Here is a 13,792-nt window from a genome sequence, read left to right as displayed (position 1 = left end):
GTAAAGCTCGTAACAGTGGTAGGGAAACTATTGAAAAGTGAAATTAGTCTTCATTTGGAAGATAAACCAACAATTGTCAGCACGGTTTTATTGAGAGAAAGTCATGTGTAACAATTTGATAGTAGTTTTCAGAGAGATAACTCGATGTCCAGATGATAGCAATAATCAGAGCCAATGGGATCCGAGTTAATTTGACAGATTGGATCGCGAACTGGCTGAATAAGCACTCCCTCAGTACTGACCCTCTGACAGTGCAGCACTCCCTCATTGTTGATCCTCCGACAGTGCAGCATTCCCTCAGTACCGAGCCTCTTTTTCCTATTTCTTAGTCTTATGGAAATTTGGAGACATCGGGTTTGCAGATTCTGAGGAAGCATGAGAGAGACACACAAACCAAGCCCTGTCTGAAACTCTCTGCAATAGACTATTCAGAGGCACAGAGTCACAGAGATGCACAGCTTGGAAACAGTCCAACTCATCCATACCAACCAGAAATTCTCATCTCATTTCATTCCATTTGCTAGCACATGGCTGATATCCCTCTAAACCCTTCCTATTCACATACTCTTCCTGATGCCTTTTAAATGTCGGAATTGTACCAGCCCCCATCACTTCCTCTAGCAGCTTGAATAAGTGCTCAAATATTTATACTGTCGATTCAAACTCTAATAAACACCAACCTACGAAAGCCGATCATTGCCATTTTCAGCCCACCCTTTGCTTCTTCATTATGCCGATTTCAACAGAGGTAAAGAAACAGTCTTAGTGACCATCCTTCAGAAATGAGATAGCAAGGATCCAGAGAAAGTATATTCCTGTCATGGTGAAAGGGAAGGCTGGTAGGTATAGGGAATGCTGAATGACGAAAGAAATTGAGGCTTTGGTGAAGCAAAAGGAGGAAGCATATGTAAGGTACAGACAGGATAGATCGAGTGAATCCTTAGAGTATAAAGAAAGTAGGAGTATCCTTAAGAGGGAAATCAGGAGGGCAAAACGGGGACATGAGATAGCTTTGGCAAATAGAATTAAGGAGAATCCAAAGGATTTTTACAAATATATTAAGGACAAAATGGTAACTAGGGAGAGAATAGGGCCCCTCAAAGATCAGCAAGGCAGCCTTTGTGTGGAGCCACAGAAAATGGGAGAGATACTAAATGAATATTTTGCATCAGTATGTACTGTGGAAAAGGATATGGAAGATATAGGCTATAGGGAAATAGATGGTGACATCGTGCAAAATGTCCAGATTACAAAGGAGGAAGTACTGGTTGTCTGGAAATGGTTAAAGGTGGATAAATCCCCAGGACCTGATCGGGTGTACCCGAGAACTCTGTGGGAAGCTACAGAAGTGATTGCTGGGCCTCTTGCTGAGATATTTGTATCATCGATAGTCACAGGTGAAGTGCCGGAAGACTGGAGGTTAGCAAACGTGGTGCCACTGTTTAAGAAGGGTGGTGAGGACAAGCCAGGGTACTATAGACCAGTGAGCCTGACCTCGGTGGTGGACAATTTGTTGGGGGGAATTCTGAGGGACAGGATATACATATATTTGGAAAGGCAAGGCTTGATTCGGGATAGTCAACATGGCTTTGTGTGTGGGAAATCATGTCTCACAAACTTGATTGAGTTTTTTGATGAAGTAACAAAGAAGATTGATGAGGGCAGAGCAGTAGATGTGATCTATATGGACTTCAGTAAGGTGTTCGACAAGGTTCCCCATGGGAGATTGATTAGCAAGGTTAGATCTCATGGAATACAGGGAGAACTACCCATTTGGATACAGAACTAGCTCAAAGGTAGAAGACAGATGGCGGTGGTGGAGGGTTGTTTTTCAGTCTGGAGGCCTGTGACCAGTGGAGTGCCACAAGAATCGGTGCTGGGCCCTCTACTTTTTGTCATTTACATAAATGATTTGGATGCGAGCATAAGAGGTATAGTCAGTAAGTTTGCAGATGACACCAAAATTGGAGGTATCCTGGACAGCGAAGAGGGCACCTCAGATTACACCAGGATCTGGACCAGATGGGCCAATAGGCTGAGAAGTGGCAGATGGAGTTTAATTCAGATAAATGTGAGGTGCTGCATTTTGGGAAAGCAAATCTTAGCAGGACTTATACACTTAATGGTAAGGTCCTAGGGAGTGTTGCTGAACAAAGAGACCTTGGAGTGCAGGTTCATAGCTCCTTGAAAGTGGAGTCGCAGGTAGATAGGATAGTGAAGAAGGCGTTTGGTATACTTTCCTTTATTGGTCAGAGTATTGAGTACAGGAGTTGGGAGGTCATATTGCGGCTGTACAGGACATTGATTAGACCACTGTTGGAATATTGCATGCATTTCTGGTCTCCTTCCTATTGGAAAGATGTTGTGAAACTTGAAAGGGTTCAGAGTAGATTTACTAGGATGTTGGCAGGGTTGAAGGATCTGAGCTATAGGGAGAGGCTGAACAGGCTGGGGCTGTTTTCCCTGGAGTGTCGGAGGCTGAGGGGTGACCTTGGAGGTTTACAAAATTGTGAGGGGCATGGATAGGATAAATAGGCATTTTTTTTTCCCTGGGGTCAGGGAGTCCAGAACTAGAGGACACAGGTTTAGGGTGAGAGGGGAAAGATATAAAAGAGACCTAAGGGGCAACTTTTTCACGCAGTGAGTGGTACGTGTATGGAATGAGCTGCCAGGGGATATGGTGGAGGCTGGTACAATTGCAACATTTAAGAGATATTTGGATGGGTATATGAATAGGAAGGGTTTGGAGGGATATGGGCTGGGTGCTTGCTGCCCATTGGTCAGCGTGGAGACATCTTACCCATCAAGCTGCGTGAGCCTTTCACACTCCATGTCTTATTGGTGAGGCACAGCGGTAGCACGGAAGGAAAGGAAAGCAAATCCTGCTCTCCATATCTCACTGACTCTTGGAACATTCTGTCCCATGAGTCAAAGATCTGCCCTGTTCAGTCACATGAAGTCCCACGGTGGAAACTCATAGGAACCCACATAGATTTCCCCCTGAATTGATGCTGCCCTCCACAAGGGGGAATGTGTCCAATCATCCTGGGCCAGGAGGAGGGGATGGTGTGAATTTCTAACCTGAACTGACAGTGATGGATTTTATAGACTTGTATTACAGGTATTACAGGTGGACATTCAGATGGTAATCTCAGTCATTGTAATGACAAACTCTGACAGAATTACTCAATTCATCAGGACTTGGATATTCACATTGTGTCTGAGTATTGTATTCCAGCACAATCCCATTTGCTGCATTAAAGTTCTCCTTTGAATCAGCCCATTGTCTCAATAGATCTCCCCAAACCTTCAATGTGTCCTGTAACCTTGTATAATGAGCTGATGGGTGTAAGGTTTATTATTATAACGTGTAACATTTGTAAACCCCTCTGTCACAGCTCCCCTCAATTTCCCCTGCTCCAAGGAGAACGATCTCAGTTTCCCCAAAGCCCTGATTCCCCAATGTCTGTTTGCTCTCTATAAGGTACACATCAGGATTGTGTTGGAACATTCCCCACTTGCCTGCATCAGTGCAGCTCCCAACAATATTAAAGAAAGTGAACATCCTCCAGGACAAAGCACTGTGCCTGAGTGGTGTCCCATCCACCACCTTCAGCATTCCCTCTCCCCATCCCCGAGGCACAGTGATATCACTGTGTAAAAGGTAAAGTCAGCATTGTCCTCCCAGACCATAGGGCTGCTCTCTCATTAGGGAGAGATGGTTGGTGGTGGTTTAACCTGAAGGTTAGCACAACCCAGGCAAGGGGAGAGGTTGAGAAGGAGAGTCCATCTATCGTAGATCGATATTCTCCATGTATCTGGCAACAACAATATTATAAAATGAATAGTGTAAAAAAAATCCAGAACATGCTACTAAAATCTCCCATTCTTTGAACCATCCTGGTAAATCTCCTGTGCCCCCCTCTAAGGGACCCTGCCATCCTTCCCAATGTGTGGGCGATCTCTGGTTTGCACAGACCCAGCTGCTCTGTGTTCCTGTGGGTGATGTCATCATCGAGCAACAGTTGCACTAAACCTCACTGCCTGGAAGGGTGGGAGACACAGAAATCCCAACAACATTTCAGATATATTTAGGTGCACGCTTGCGATGCCAAGACAGATAACGCGATGGACCAAGTATTGGAAAATGGATTTGGATAGTTAGGTGGTAGTTTTCTTTCCTGTCACAGACTCAATGGCCCACAGAGTCTTTTTCTGTGCTGTAAACCTCAAGACACTTAATATAGGAATATGACAGGCCACCTTTGAAACCAGGTCAGAAAAGGTGATATTAGAATAGATGACACATGATTGGTCAATGTGTTCGGGAGGAAAGTGAGATGGAGAGGTTTAGGAGGAATTCTGGAGCTCGGCGCAGGAAACTGAAAGGGCCGTCATTCAGTGAGAAATAAAAATGGGGTATCCTCAAGGCTGGAATCAAAGAAAGGCAGATGTAGCAGAGCTTTGAGAGACTGGAGGGGATTAGAGTTAGGGAGGGTTCTGAGGCTGGAGAGGAATTATTAGAGATAAGGAAGAGTTGTGAGGCTGGATGAGGTGATAGTGATAGGCAGAGATGTGAAGAGGGAGGAATGTAGAGATAGCAAGAATTAGAGTTGTAGTGTTATATAGCACAGAAACAGACCCTGTGGTCCAATCAATCCATGTCAACCATAATTCCAAACTAAGTTCATCTCACCTGCCTCCCCTTGGTCTCTATGCATCCAAACATTTCCTATTATGTACCGGTCCAAATGACTTTCTCTTACAATCCCTATGGCATGGAAACTGACCATTTAGAGTCAGAGTCATAGAGATGTACAACATGGGAACAGACCCTTCAGTCCAACCCATCCATGCCGACCAGATTTCCCAATCCAATCTAGTCCACCTGCCAGCACCCAGTCCATATCCCTCCAAACCCTTCCTAATCATATATCCATCCAAATGCCTCTTAAATGTTGCAATTACCAGCCTCCACCACATCCTCTGGCAGCTCATTCCATACACGTACCACTCACTGCGTGAAAAAGTTGCCCCTTAGGTCTCTTTTATATCTTTCCCCTCTCACCCTAAACCTGTGCCCTCTAATTCTGGACTCCCTGACCCCAGAGGAAAAAAAAATGCCTATTTATCCTATTCATGTCCCTCATAATTTTGAAAACCTCTATAAGGTCACCCCTCAGCATCCAACGCTCCAGGGAAAACAGCCTCTCGACAATGGTTTCATGGCCATCATTAGAGTTTTCATTCCAGATTTTATTGAATTCAATTGCCACCATTTGCCATGGTGGGATTTAAGTCGAGGTCCCCAGACCATTACCTGGGTCTCCAGGTTGGTTACTACTCCAGTGACAATACCTCATCGGCGATTACCTCCCCTTCTAGTGATGTTAAAAAATGAAAGCTCTCCAAAGACTTCTTCAAAAGGCTAGAGAGCAGAAATCTGTTTGGAGGAAACAAATCATGCTTTTTTGAGATATTTTTTAAAAAATCTTGTACTACAGACATGTAATTTCTGAGGCGGGGGAGGAGGGGAAGGGGCGGGGTTACAGTGATAGCTTCGTCCGGAGGCTCACTGAAGATGTTACCTAGTATAGTCACGACATGTCTGATCATGAACCTTCCAGCTCAGCGAGCAAACCTACATCCAGAACCCCAACCTCAGCTACTAATCTTCTCAGAGCTCATTAGGGAGGGTGGTGAGACTGGAGGCAAATCCCAGTCAATAAAACCAAGCAGTGAACTCCCCCAGCTGACTGACTGTGAAGTTATAAACCTCCCTGGAAATCGAGCGGGCAGCAAAGAGAAACAAACAGTGACATTTCACAGCTGCCCTCAGAGAGACCTCACTCTCAAATGACTCAGAGCTGGGGATCAGCTCAGTGGGTTTCAGTCTCTTCAAAGATAAATCTTTGTTTTATTTTCATAAATCTACAATAGTGAGTAAGGTGAGGGCTTTATTTTAATATGTCTTATGGTGTCTTTATTAATTTTTGAAAATATAAAACACAGGTATTAAGTTATTCTAGGGCAGTATTTTGTAGAGCAGTAAGACTGTGCCTTTTCCTGTGTCTGTAAAATGTTAAGTTGCAGAGATAGCCATTCTTTGAGTGATGTGCCCTTCCTGTCAGATGTCTGAGATTAGGGAACATTTCAATGATCCTGATGATGATGTCTGCATGAAGAGTGGTTGCAAATCCTATCGATCGCATAGATCTGTTGGAGCGACAGTTAAAGGCAGTGAGGCACTCACAGGAGCTAGGAAGTGTGATCTGCGATTCAGGCAGAAAACCTGCAGATACAGTCAGGTAGATGGGTTACCTCCAGGAAAGGTAGGAGAGGGAGGCAGGTAGTGCAGGCGTCTCCTCTGTCTATCCCACTCTCAAACAAGTATACTGCTTTGGAAAATGTAGGGGGTCACAGACACTCAGGGGAATGTAGCAGTGGCAGCCAAGTTACTGGTACTGAGACTGGCTCTAACGTAACGTGAGGTATATCCAGTTCCACATGATCGATGGTGATAGGGGACTCTCTAGTCAGGGGCACAGACTGCTGTTTCTGCAGCTGACAGTGAGACTTCAGAATGGGGTGGTGCCTCCCTGGTGTCAGGGTCAAGGATGTCTCAGAGAGGGAGCAGAATATTCTCAAAGGGGAGAAAACCCAAAGTGAATGTGAGGAAAGAGCTAAGTCTGAGGCTGGTACGGTTCATACATCAACAGTCAAGGGCAAGGCAGAGAATGAGGTGGGACTGAGCACCTCCATTTACTTCAATGCAAGAGGCCCAACAGGTCAGGCAGATGGGCTCAGGATATGATTTGAAATAGCATTGGGATATTATCGCAATTACAGAGGCATCACTCAGGGATGGATAGACTAGCAGCTTAATGTTCCAGGGTATAGATGCTATAGCAAGGATAGAAAGGGGGCAACAGAGCAGGGGGAGAAGTGTTTTTGATGAGGGATAACATTACGGCTGGCCTTCAGGAGGGTATTCCTGGGAGTACATCAAGGGAATTGAGAAGTTAGAAATTAGTGACAACCTTATTGGGATTGTATGACCAACCCCACCCCCCCAACAATAATCAGTGGGGAATTAAGAAGCAAATTTCCCAGGAGATCACTGTTCTCTGTAAGAATAGGATGGTTGCATACAAGACTTGACCTTTTTTTACCTTTGTTCATTCACAGGATGAGGGTGTCACTGGCTGGGCCCAGAGGGCAGTCAACAGTCAACCACTTTGCTGTGGGTCTGGAGTCACCTGTAGGCCAGACCAGGTAAGGATGGCAGATTCCTTCCCTAAAGGACATGAGTGATCCAGGTGGGTTTTCCCAACAATTGACAGTGGATTCATTGTCGTCATTAGATTCTGAATTGCAGATTTATATTGAATTCACATTCCATTATCTGCCGTGTCTGGATTCAAACCCAGGTCCCCCGATGGTTATCTGGGTCTCTGGATTAACTGGCTAGCCATAATATTACGAGGCCATCACCGCCTCTTCTCTTGGGAAATGAGCCAGGGTGAGTGACTGAGGTATCAGTGGGGCAGCACATCAGCACTGAAGATCCCACAGTATTGTGGCTCAGTGGTTAGCACTGCTGCCCACGCACCAGGGACCTGGGTTTGATTCCAGCCTCAGGCGACTGTTTGTGTGGAATTTGCACATTCTCCCAGTGTCTGCATGGGTTTCCTCCCACAATCCAAAGAAAGTGAGAACTGCAGATGCTGGAGATCAGAGCTGAAAATGTGTTGCTGGAAAAGCGCAGCAGGTCAGGCAGCATCCAAGGAGTAGGAGATTCGACGTTTCGGGGACAGATAGGGCTGGGAGGGAAATATGACCCTAGTGGTGTGGTAGGTAGCAGAAATGGCAGAGATTAATGTGCTGTTTCTGGATTGCGTGGCAGGTGAGGACCAGGGGATTATATTCTTATTGTAGTTGGGAGAGGCGGTATAAAGGTAGAGGTGCGGGAAGTGGAGGATATGTGTTGGAGGGCATTGCTGATCAAGTGTGAGGGTAATTGCAGTCCTTGAAATAGGAAAACTTTCTGGGATGTCCTGGAGTGCAATTGCTTTGCCTGGGAGTAGGTAGGGCAGAGGCAGAGGAATTGGGAGTACAGGATCATGTTTTTACAGGAATATACTCTAGGGTAATCAGGAGGGCAAAAAGGAGACATGAAATAGCTTCAGGAAATGGTTTAAGGAGAATCCAAAGAAATTCTACAAATACATCAAGGATAAAAGAATAACCAGACAGAGAATAGGACCCCTTAATGATCAACAAGGCCATCTATGGTACAACAGGAGGTGGGAGAGGTACTATACTGTTCTTGTATTTCATGTCGTTTTTTTTACTAGAGAAGGATATGGAAACTAGAGAGTTTGGAGAAATAAACAGTGATAAACACTGTCCATGTTACAGTGGAGGTGGTACTGGATGGCTCATATCACATCAAGGTGGATAGATCCCTGGGTCTGATCAGGTGTATTCCAGCAATTTGTGGAAAGCTCGGGAAGTGATTGCAGTGCCCCTTCCTGAGGTATTTATATCATCGTGGTCAGGAAAGGCCAGAGAACAAGAGAACAGCCAGCCTGAAGTCAGTGGCAGGCAAGTTGTTGGAAGGGATTCTGAGGGACAGGATTTACATGTATTTGGAAAGGCAAGGAATGATCAGGGATCGTCAGCATGGCTTTGTGCGTGGGAAATTGTCTCTCTCTAACTGGATGGAATGAGCTGCAAGAGAAGTAATGGAGGCTGATACATTTACAACATTTAAAAGGCATCCGATTGGGTACATGAATAGGGAGGGATTTGAGGAATTCAGACCAATAGCTGGCAAGTGGGACTCTGTTAGTTTAGGATTCCTAGTTGGCATGGGCGAATTGGACCATTGTTTCTGTGCTGTACATCTCAGCACAGATAATTCTCCTTGGATCTGAGAAGGTTAAGCAGTGTTAATGACCAGGTGTAGATTTGTCTCCAAGTTATTTAATTTGAAGAGAGAGGGGAATTTTTAATAATGTCACAATTTTAGCAACTACTTTAAGTTAATTGGCAAATAATACAAGGTGAATATGTGACCTATACTTTACTCAGTACATTCTGAGCATCTGGAATGGTCTGAACAGCAGGTGGACACAGATTCAGCAGGTATTCTCAAACAGATTTGCAATTTTACTTTTTAAGGAAAGTCTTGGGAGGTTGTGGCCAAATGTGAGGGGAATTGGGACATATTTGCAGCATCTCCAGAGGGAGAGAGTACAGCTCCAATGGGTTGAATAGCCCCCAGCCTCTGTGCTATGTGATACTGCCCCATTCACTGTGAATGATGAAGCTCATCCCAGGGCAGAGAGAGGTAGGAGCCCTCCACTCTCATCACAATGGGGGCCTGGCTCACTGACCAATAGGAGGTGAGTTGGTGTGGTCCTTCCAGCCAATGGGAACGAATAAGAGGCGTGGCCAGCAAGATGCCACATGACCATGAGCTGTGCAGGGACAATGTCACTGTGAGTGGGAGAGCCAGCAGAGAGGCTGCTAGACCTGAATTACAAACTCCTGGTCAATTAAAACCAAAAGAACTGTGGATGCTGTAAATCAGAAACAACAACCAGGAGGCTCGTGAAAATGTCAGCGGGCCGAACAGCATCTGTGAAGAGAAACCAGAGTTAAAGTTTCCGATCCGGTGACCCTTCCTCAGAACTGACGTTACCGAGGGAAATAAGTCAGTTTATATGCAGAAGGTAGGGTGGGGGGAGGATGTAAGGAGTAAAGGGGAGGTGGGGATAGAGCGAGAAGAACAGTTGGATCAAGGATTTTTTTTATTTTAGAAATATACTTTATTCATAAATACTTTGATCTATACAACTGGACATGCCGTACATAGGTAAACATTCCATTTCTTTTCATACCAAAACAGAGTAATCATTCCTATTTACAGGTCGGTATGATTATATTTTGAGCTGAGGTGCCAGCAGAGCCCAAATGACTACGTGGGCCCCCTGTTCTTCTTAGGCAGGCAGATGTTACACGGTGGTCTTTCCCCACCGCGCCTTGGTGGCAGCTGCCCCAAGCTTCAGCACGTCCCTCAACACGTAGTCCTAGACCTTGGAATGTGCCAGTTTGCAACACTCAGTCGGGGTCAATTCCTTCAGCTGGAAGATCAACAGGTTTCGGACCGCCCAGTGAGCGTCCTTCACCGAGTTGATGATCCTCCAGGCGCAGTTGATGTTCGTCTCGGTGTGTGTCCCGGGGAACAGGCCGTAGAGCACGGAGTCCCGCGTCACGGTGCTGCTCGGGACGAACCTCGACAAACACCACTCCAGACTTCCTCTGCATAGGCACATTCCAGAAGGAGGTGTGTGACAGTCTCATCCACCCCGCAGCCGCTTCGAGGGCAGCGTGCGGTGCGGCAGAGAGTCCGGGTGTGCATAAAGGATCTCACAGGCAGAGCCCTTCTCACCACCAGCCAAGCCATGTCTTGGTGCTTGTTGGAAAGTTCTGGCGATGAGGCATTCTGCCAAATAGCTTTGACAGTCTGCTCAGGGAACCACTCGACAGGATCCGCCCTCTCCTTTTCCCGAAGGGTCTCAAGGACACTACGTACTGACCACTTCCTGATGGACTTGTGGTCAAAGGTGTTTTTCTTCATAAATTTCTCCACGAAGGACAGGTGATACGGAACGGTCCAACTACTTGGAGCGTTCCGCGGCAGCGAGGCCAGGCCCATCCTTCGCAACACCAGGGACAGGTAGAACCTCAGTACGTAGTGACACTTGGTGTTTGTGTACCGGGGATCCACGCACAGCTTGATGCAGCCACACACAAAGGTGGCCATCAGGGTGAGGGTGGCATTGGGCATGTTTTCTCCCCCATTGCACTGGTCTTTGTACATTGTGTCTCTTCGGAACCGGTCCATCTTTGATCTCCACATGAAGTGGAAGATGGCCCGGGTGACTGCGGCGGCACAGATTCTGGGGATAGGCCAGACCTGTGCCACATATAACAATACTGAGAGTACCTCACACCTGATGACCAGGTTTTTTCCCACGATGGAGAGCGACCGTTGCTCCCATCTGCCTAGTTTCTGTCTCATCTTCCTGATCCGCTCCTCCCAAGTCTTGGCGCACGCCCCAGCACCCCCGAACCAAATACCCAGCACCTTCAGGTGGTCAGTCCTGAGGGTGAAGGGTTTAGAGGATTGGTCGACCCGGTTCCCGTACAGCATGGCCTCGCTCTTGCCTCGGTTTACCTTGGCCCCCGAGACCCGTTCGAACTGGACACAGATGCACATGAGTCTGTGCACGGACAGCGGATCCGAGCAGAAAACAGCGACGTCATCCATGTACAGGGAGGCCTTAACATGTAGGCCTCCGCTGCCAGGAATAGTCACCCCTCTCAGGCTCGCATCCTTCCTGATGGATTCGGCAAATGGCTCTATGCAGCACTCAAACAAGGCGGGTGAGAGGGGGCAGCCCTGCCTGACTCCAGATCTTTCAGGGAAGCTATCTGATTCCCACCCATTGATTGAGACTGAACTGACAATGTAGGTGTAGAGCAGTCTGATCCAATTCCCTCCCCAAAGCCCATTTTGGAGAGGACATCCCTCATATATGTATACGATATCCTGCCAAAGGCTTTCTCCTGGTCCAGGCTGATGAGGCAGGTGTCCACCCCCCTGTCCTGCACGTAGGCGATCGTATCCCTGAGGAGTGTAAGACTCTCAGAGATCTTCCTGCCCGGTACAGCACAGGTTTGGTCAGGGTGGGTCACCAATCCCAGAGCAGACCTGACCCGGTTGGCGATGACCTTTGACAAGATTTTGTAGTCTGTGTTTAACAGTGAGATCGGTCTCCAGTTTCTAATTTCCTCCCTCTCCCGCTTCTGCTTGTAGATGAGGGTGATGATGCCTTTCCTCATGGATTCACTCATGGTACCTGCCTGAAACATACTGACATACACCTCCAGCAGGTCCCGGCCAATCAAGTCCCAAAGAGCGGAATAGATCTCGACAGGTAAGCCGGCGCTTCTGGGAGTTTCATTCTTTTCGAAGGACTCGAGGGCCTTGGTCTGCTCATCCAGAGATAGCGGCTGGTCCAGCCTCTCTCGTGTTCCGTCATCTAGGCCCTCCGTGATAGAGGACAGGAATGACTGGGAGGCCGCGCTGTCGGTTGGCTTCGAGTCATACAGACTGGCATAGAAGGATTTGCTGATCCTCATGATGTCAGCCTGAGATGACGTTACCGAGCCATCTTCTTCCTTCAGGCTGCTGAACACGGAGCTCTCTTTGTACACCTTCTGGAAAAAGAAACGTGAGCACGTCTCGTCCTGCTCCACGGAGCAGACTCTGGACCGGAAGATTATCTTGGAGGCCTCCGAGGCAAAGAGCGAGGCTTGCTGGCCCTTCACCTCTTGGAGGACCCCCGTGACATCGACCCCCAATGTCTGCAACAGGAGCATGTTCTGCATACTTTCCTGGAGTTGGGACAGTTTTCCCCACCTCTCCCTCGCCTCCTGAACACCTTTTGAGGATGAAGAACCTCTTGATGTTCCCTTTTACTTTTTTCCACCAGTCTGCTGGAGACTCAAAGAGGGGCTTCGCGGTTCTCCAACCTGCGTAATCCCTCTTGAGCTCCTCGATGTTTCCCGGGGTCAACAGCTTAGTGTTTAGTTTCCATGTTCCCTTACCAGCCCGCTGCTCGTCCTGTAGGTGACAGTCGGCCAGCAGGAGGCAGTGGTCAGAGAAGAACACCGGCTTGATGTCGGTGGATCTGACCGAGAGCGTTCGGGACACAAACAGATCACCTATCCTTGAGCGAATAGACCCGTCTGCCCGTGACCAGGTGTATCTACGCTGCGCTCCGTCTGCAGGGGTGATGAAGACGTCGTGCAGCTTGGCATCTTTGACCGTTTCCATCAGGGCTCTGGACGTGGCGTCCAGTTTACTGTCCCCCCACCCTCCGGATCGTCCATCTGCATCAATGATACAGTTGAAGTCTCCGGCCAGAATGACCGGCCTGGATGGAGCCAGCAACAGTGGAAGCTGCTGCAGGACGGCCAACCGTTCACTCTTACCCGCTGGGGCGTACACGGTGATTAGTCTCACGGGAGCGTTTCTGTATTTAACATCCGCGACGAGGAGGCGCCCGCCCACCACCTCCTTAACCTCGGAGATGGTGAAGTTGCCTCCCCGCAACAGGATACCCAGGCCTGAGGAGCGGTTATCGTTGCCTCCCGACCACTCTGACGGCCCATGGGCCCACAAGCTCGACCATCTCCTGTAACTGCTGAGGTGCGGTATCCCACACTCCTGCAGAAACAGGACATCAGCTTTGACGTTGGCCAGGAAGGCCAGCGTTGAAACACATCACACAGCAGATTTTATGCTGCCCACATTAATACTGGCAATTTAAATCCCCATTTCTTTTAACAAGTTGTGAGGTTACCCGTGTCCAATTGCCGCCGGTCCTGCCCCTCGGGGGTAGCTGTCTGCATCCCCATGCAGAACACGAACTGCTGGACCCTCGCAGGGCTGAGGTAGCTGTCCAGCTCCTCACTTGGTCCATTTTCCCGCTCCGGTGTCATCGGGCTGTGACCAGGGTCCACGCTGTCTGCTTCTATATCTGACAGTGGGGCTGTCAGAGGGTCGCTGCTCCCAGTGACCTGGAGCTGTGTGGGGGTGGGGCCCTCCTGGCTTTTACCTGGTGGGGGTGTGATAGCTTCCCATTGCCTCAGGAGGTCCGTCCCTTGGTTGGCAGTTGCTGCTCTCCTTTCTCCCCGCAGCACTCTGCCTCTT

The 13,792-nt window shown here is 48.0% G+C and overlaps 1 gene segment (V, D, J or C); it reads right to left on the bottom strand.

Moving 5' to 3' along the window:
• LOC132808806 (Ig heavy chain C region-like) overlaps window positions 1–13,497 on the bottom strand; it is a 76,044-nt gene extending 62,547 nt beyond the window's left edge. The window contains 1 exon segment of the C gene segment in view: window positions 13,443–13,497. Within this exon segment, the coding sequence occupies window positions 13,443–13,497 (55 nt within the window).
• Window positions 13,498–13,792: the final 295 nt, after the last annotated feature.

Source organism: Hemiscyllium ocellatum (genome assembly GCF_020745735.1).
Source record: "Hemiscyllium ocellatum isolate sHemOce1 chromosome 40 unlocalized genomic scaffold, sHemOce1.pat.X.cur. SUPER_40_unloc_1, whole genome shotgun sequence".
Taxonomy (NCBI): domain Eukaryota; kingdom Metazoa; phylum Chordata; class Chondrichthyes; order Orectolobiformes; family Hemiscylliidae; genus Hemiscyllium; species Hemiscyllium ocellatum.
Note: the sequence above shows the minus strand (reverse complement) of the source record. Positions and strands in the feature narration are given on the sequence as shown.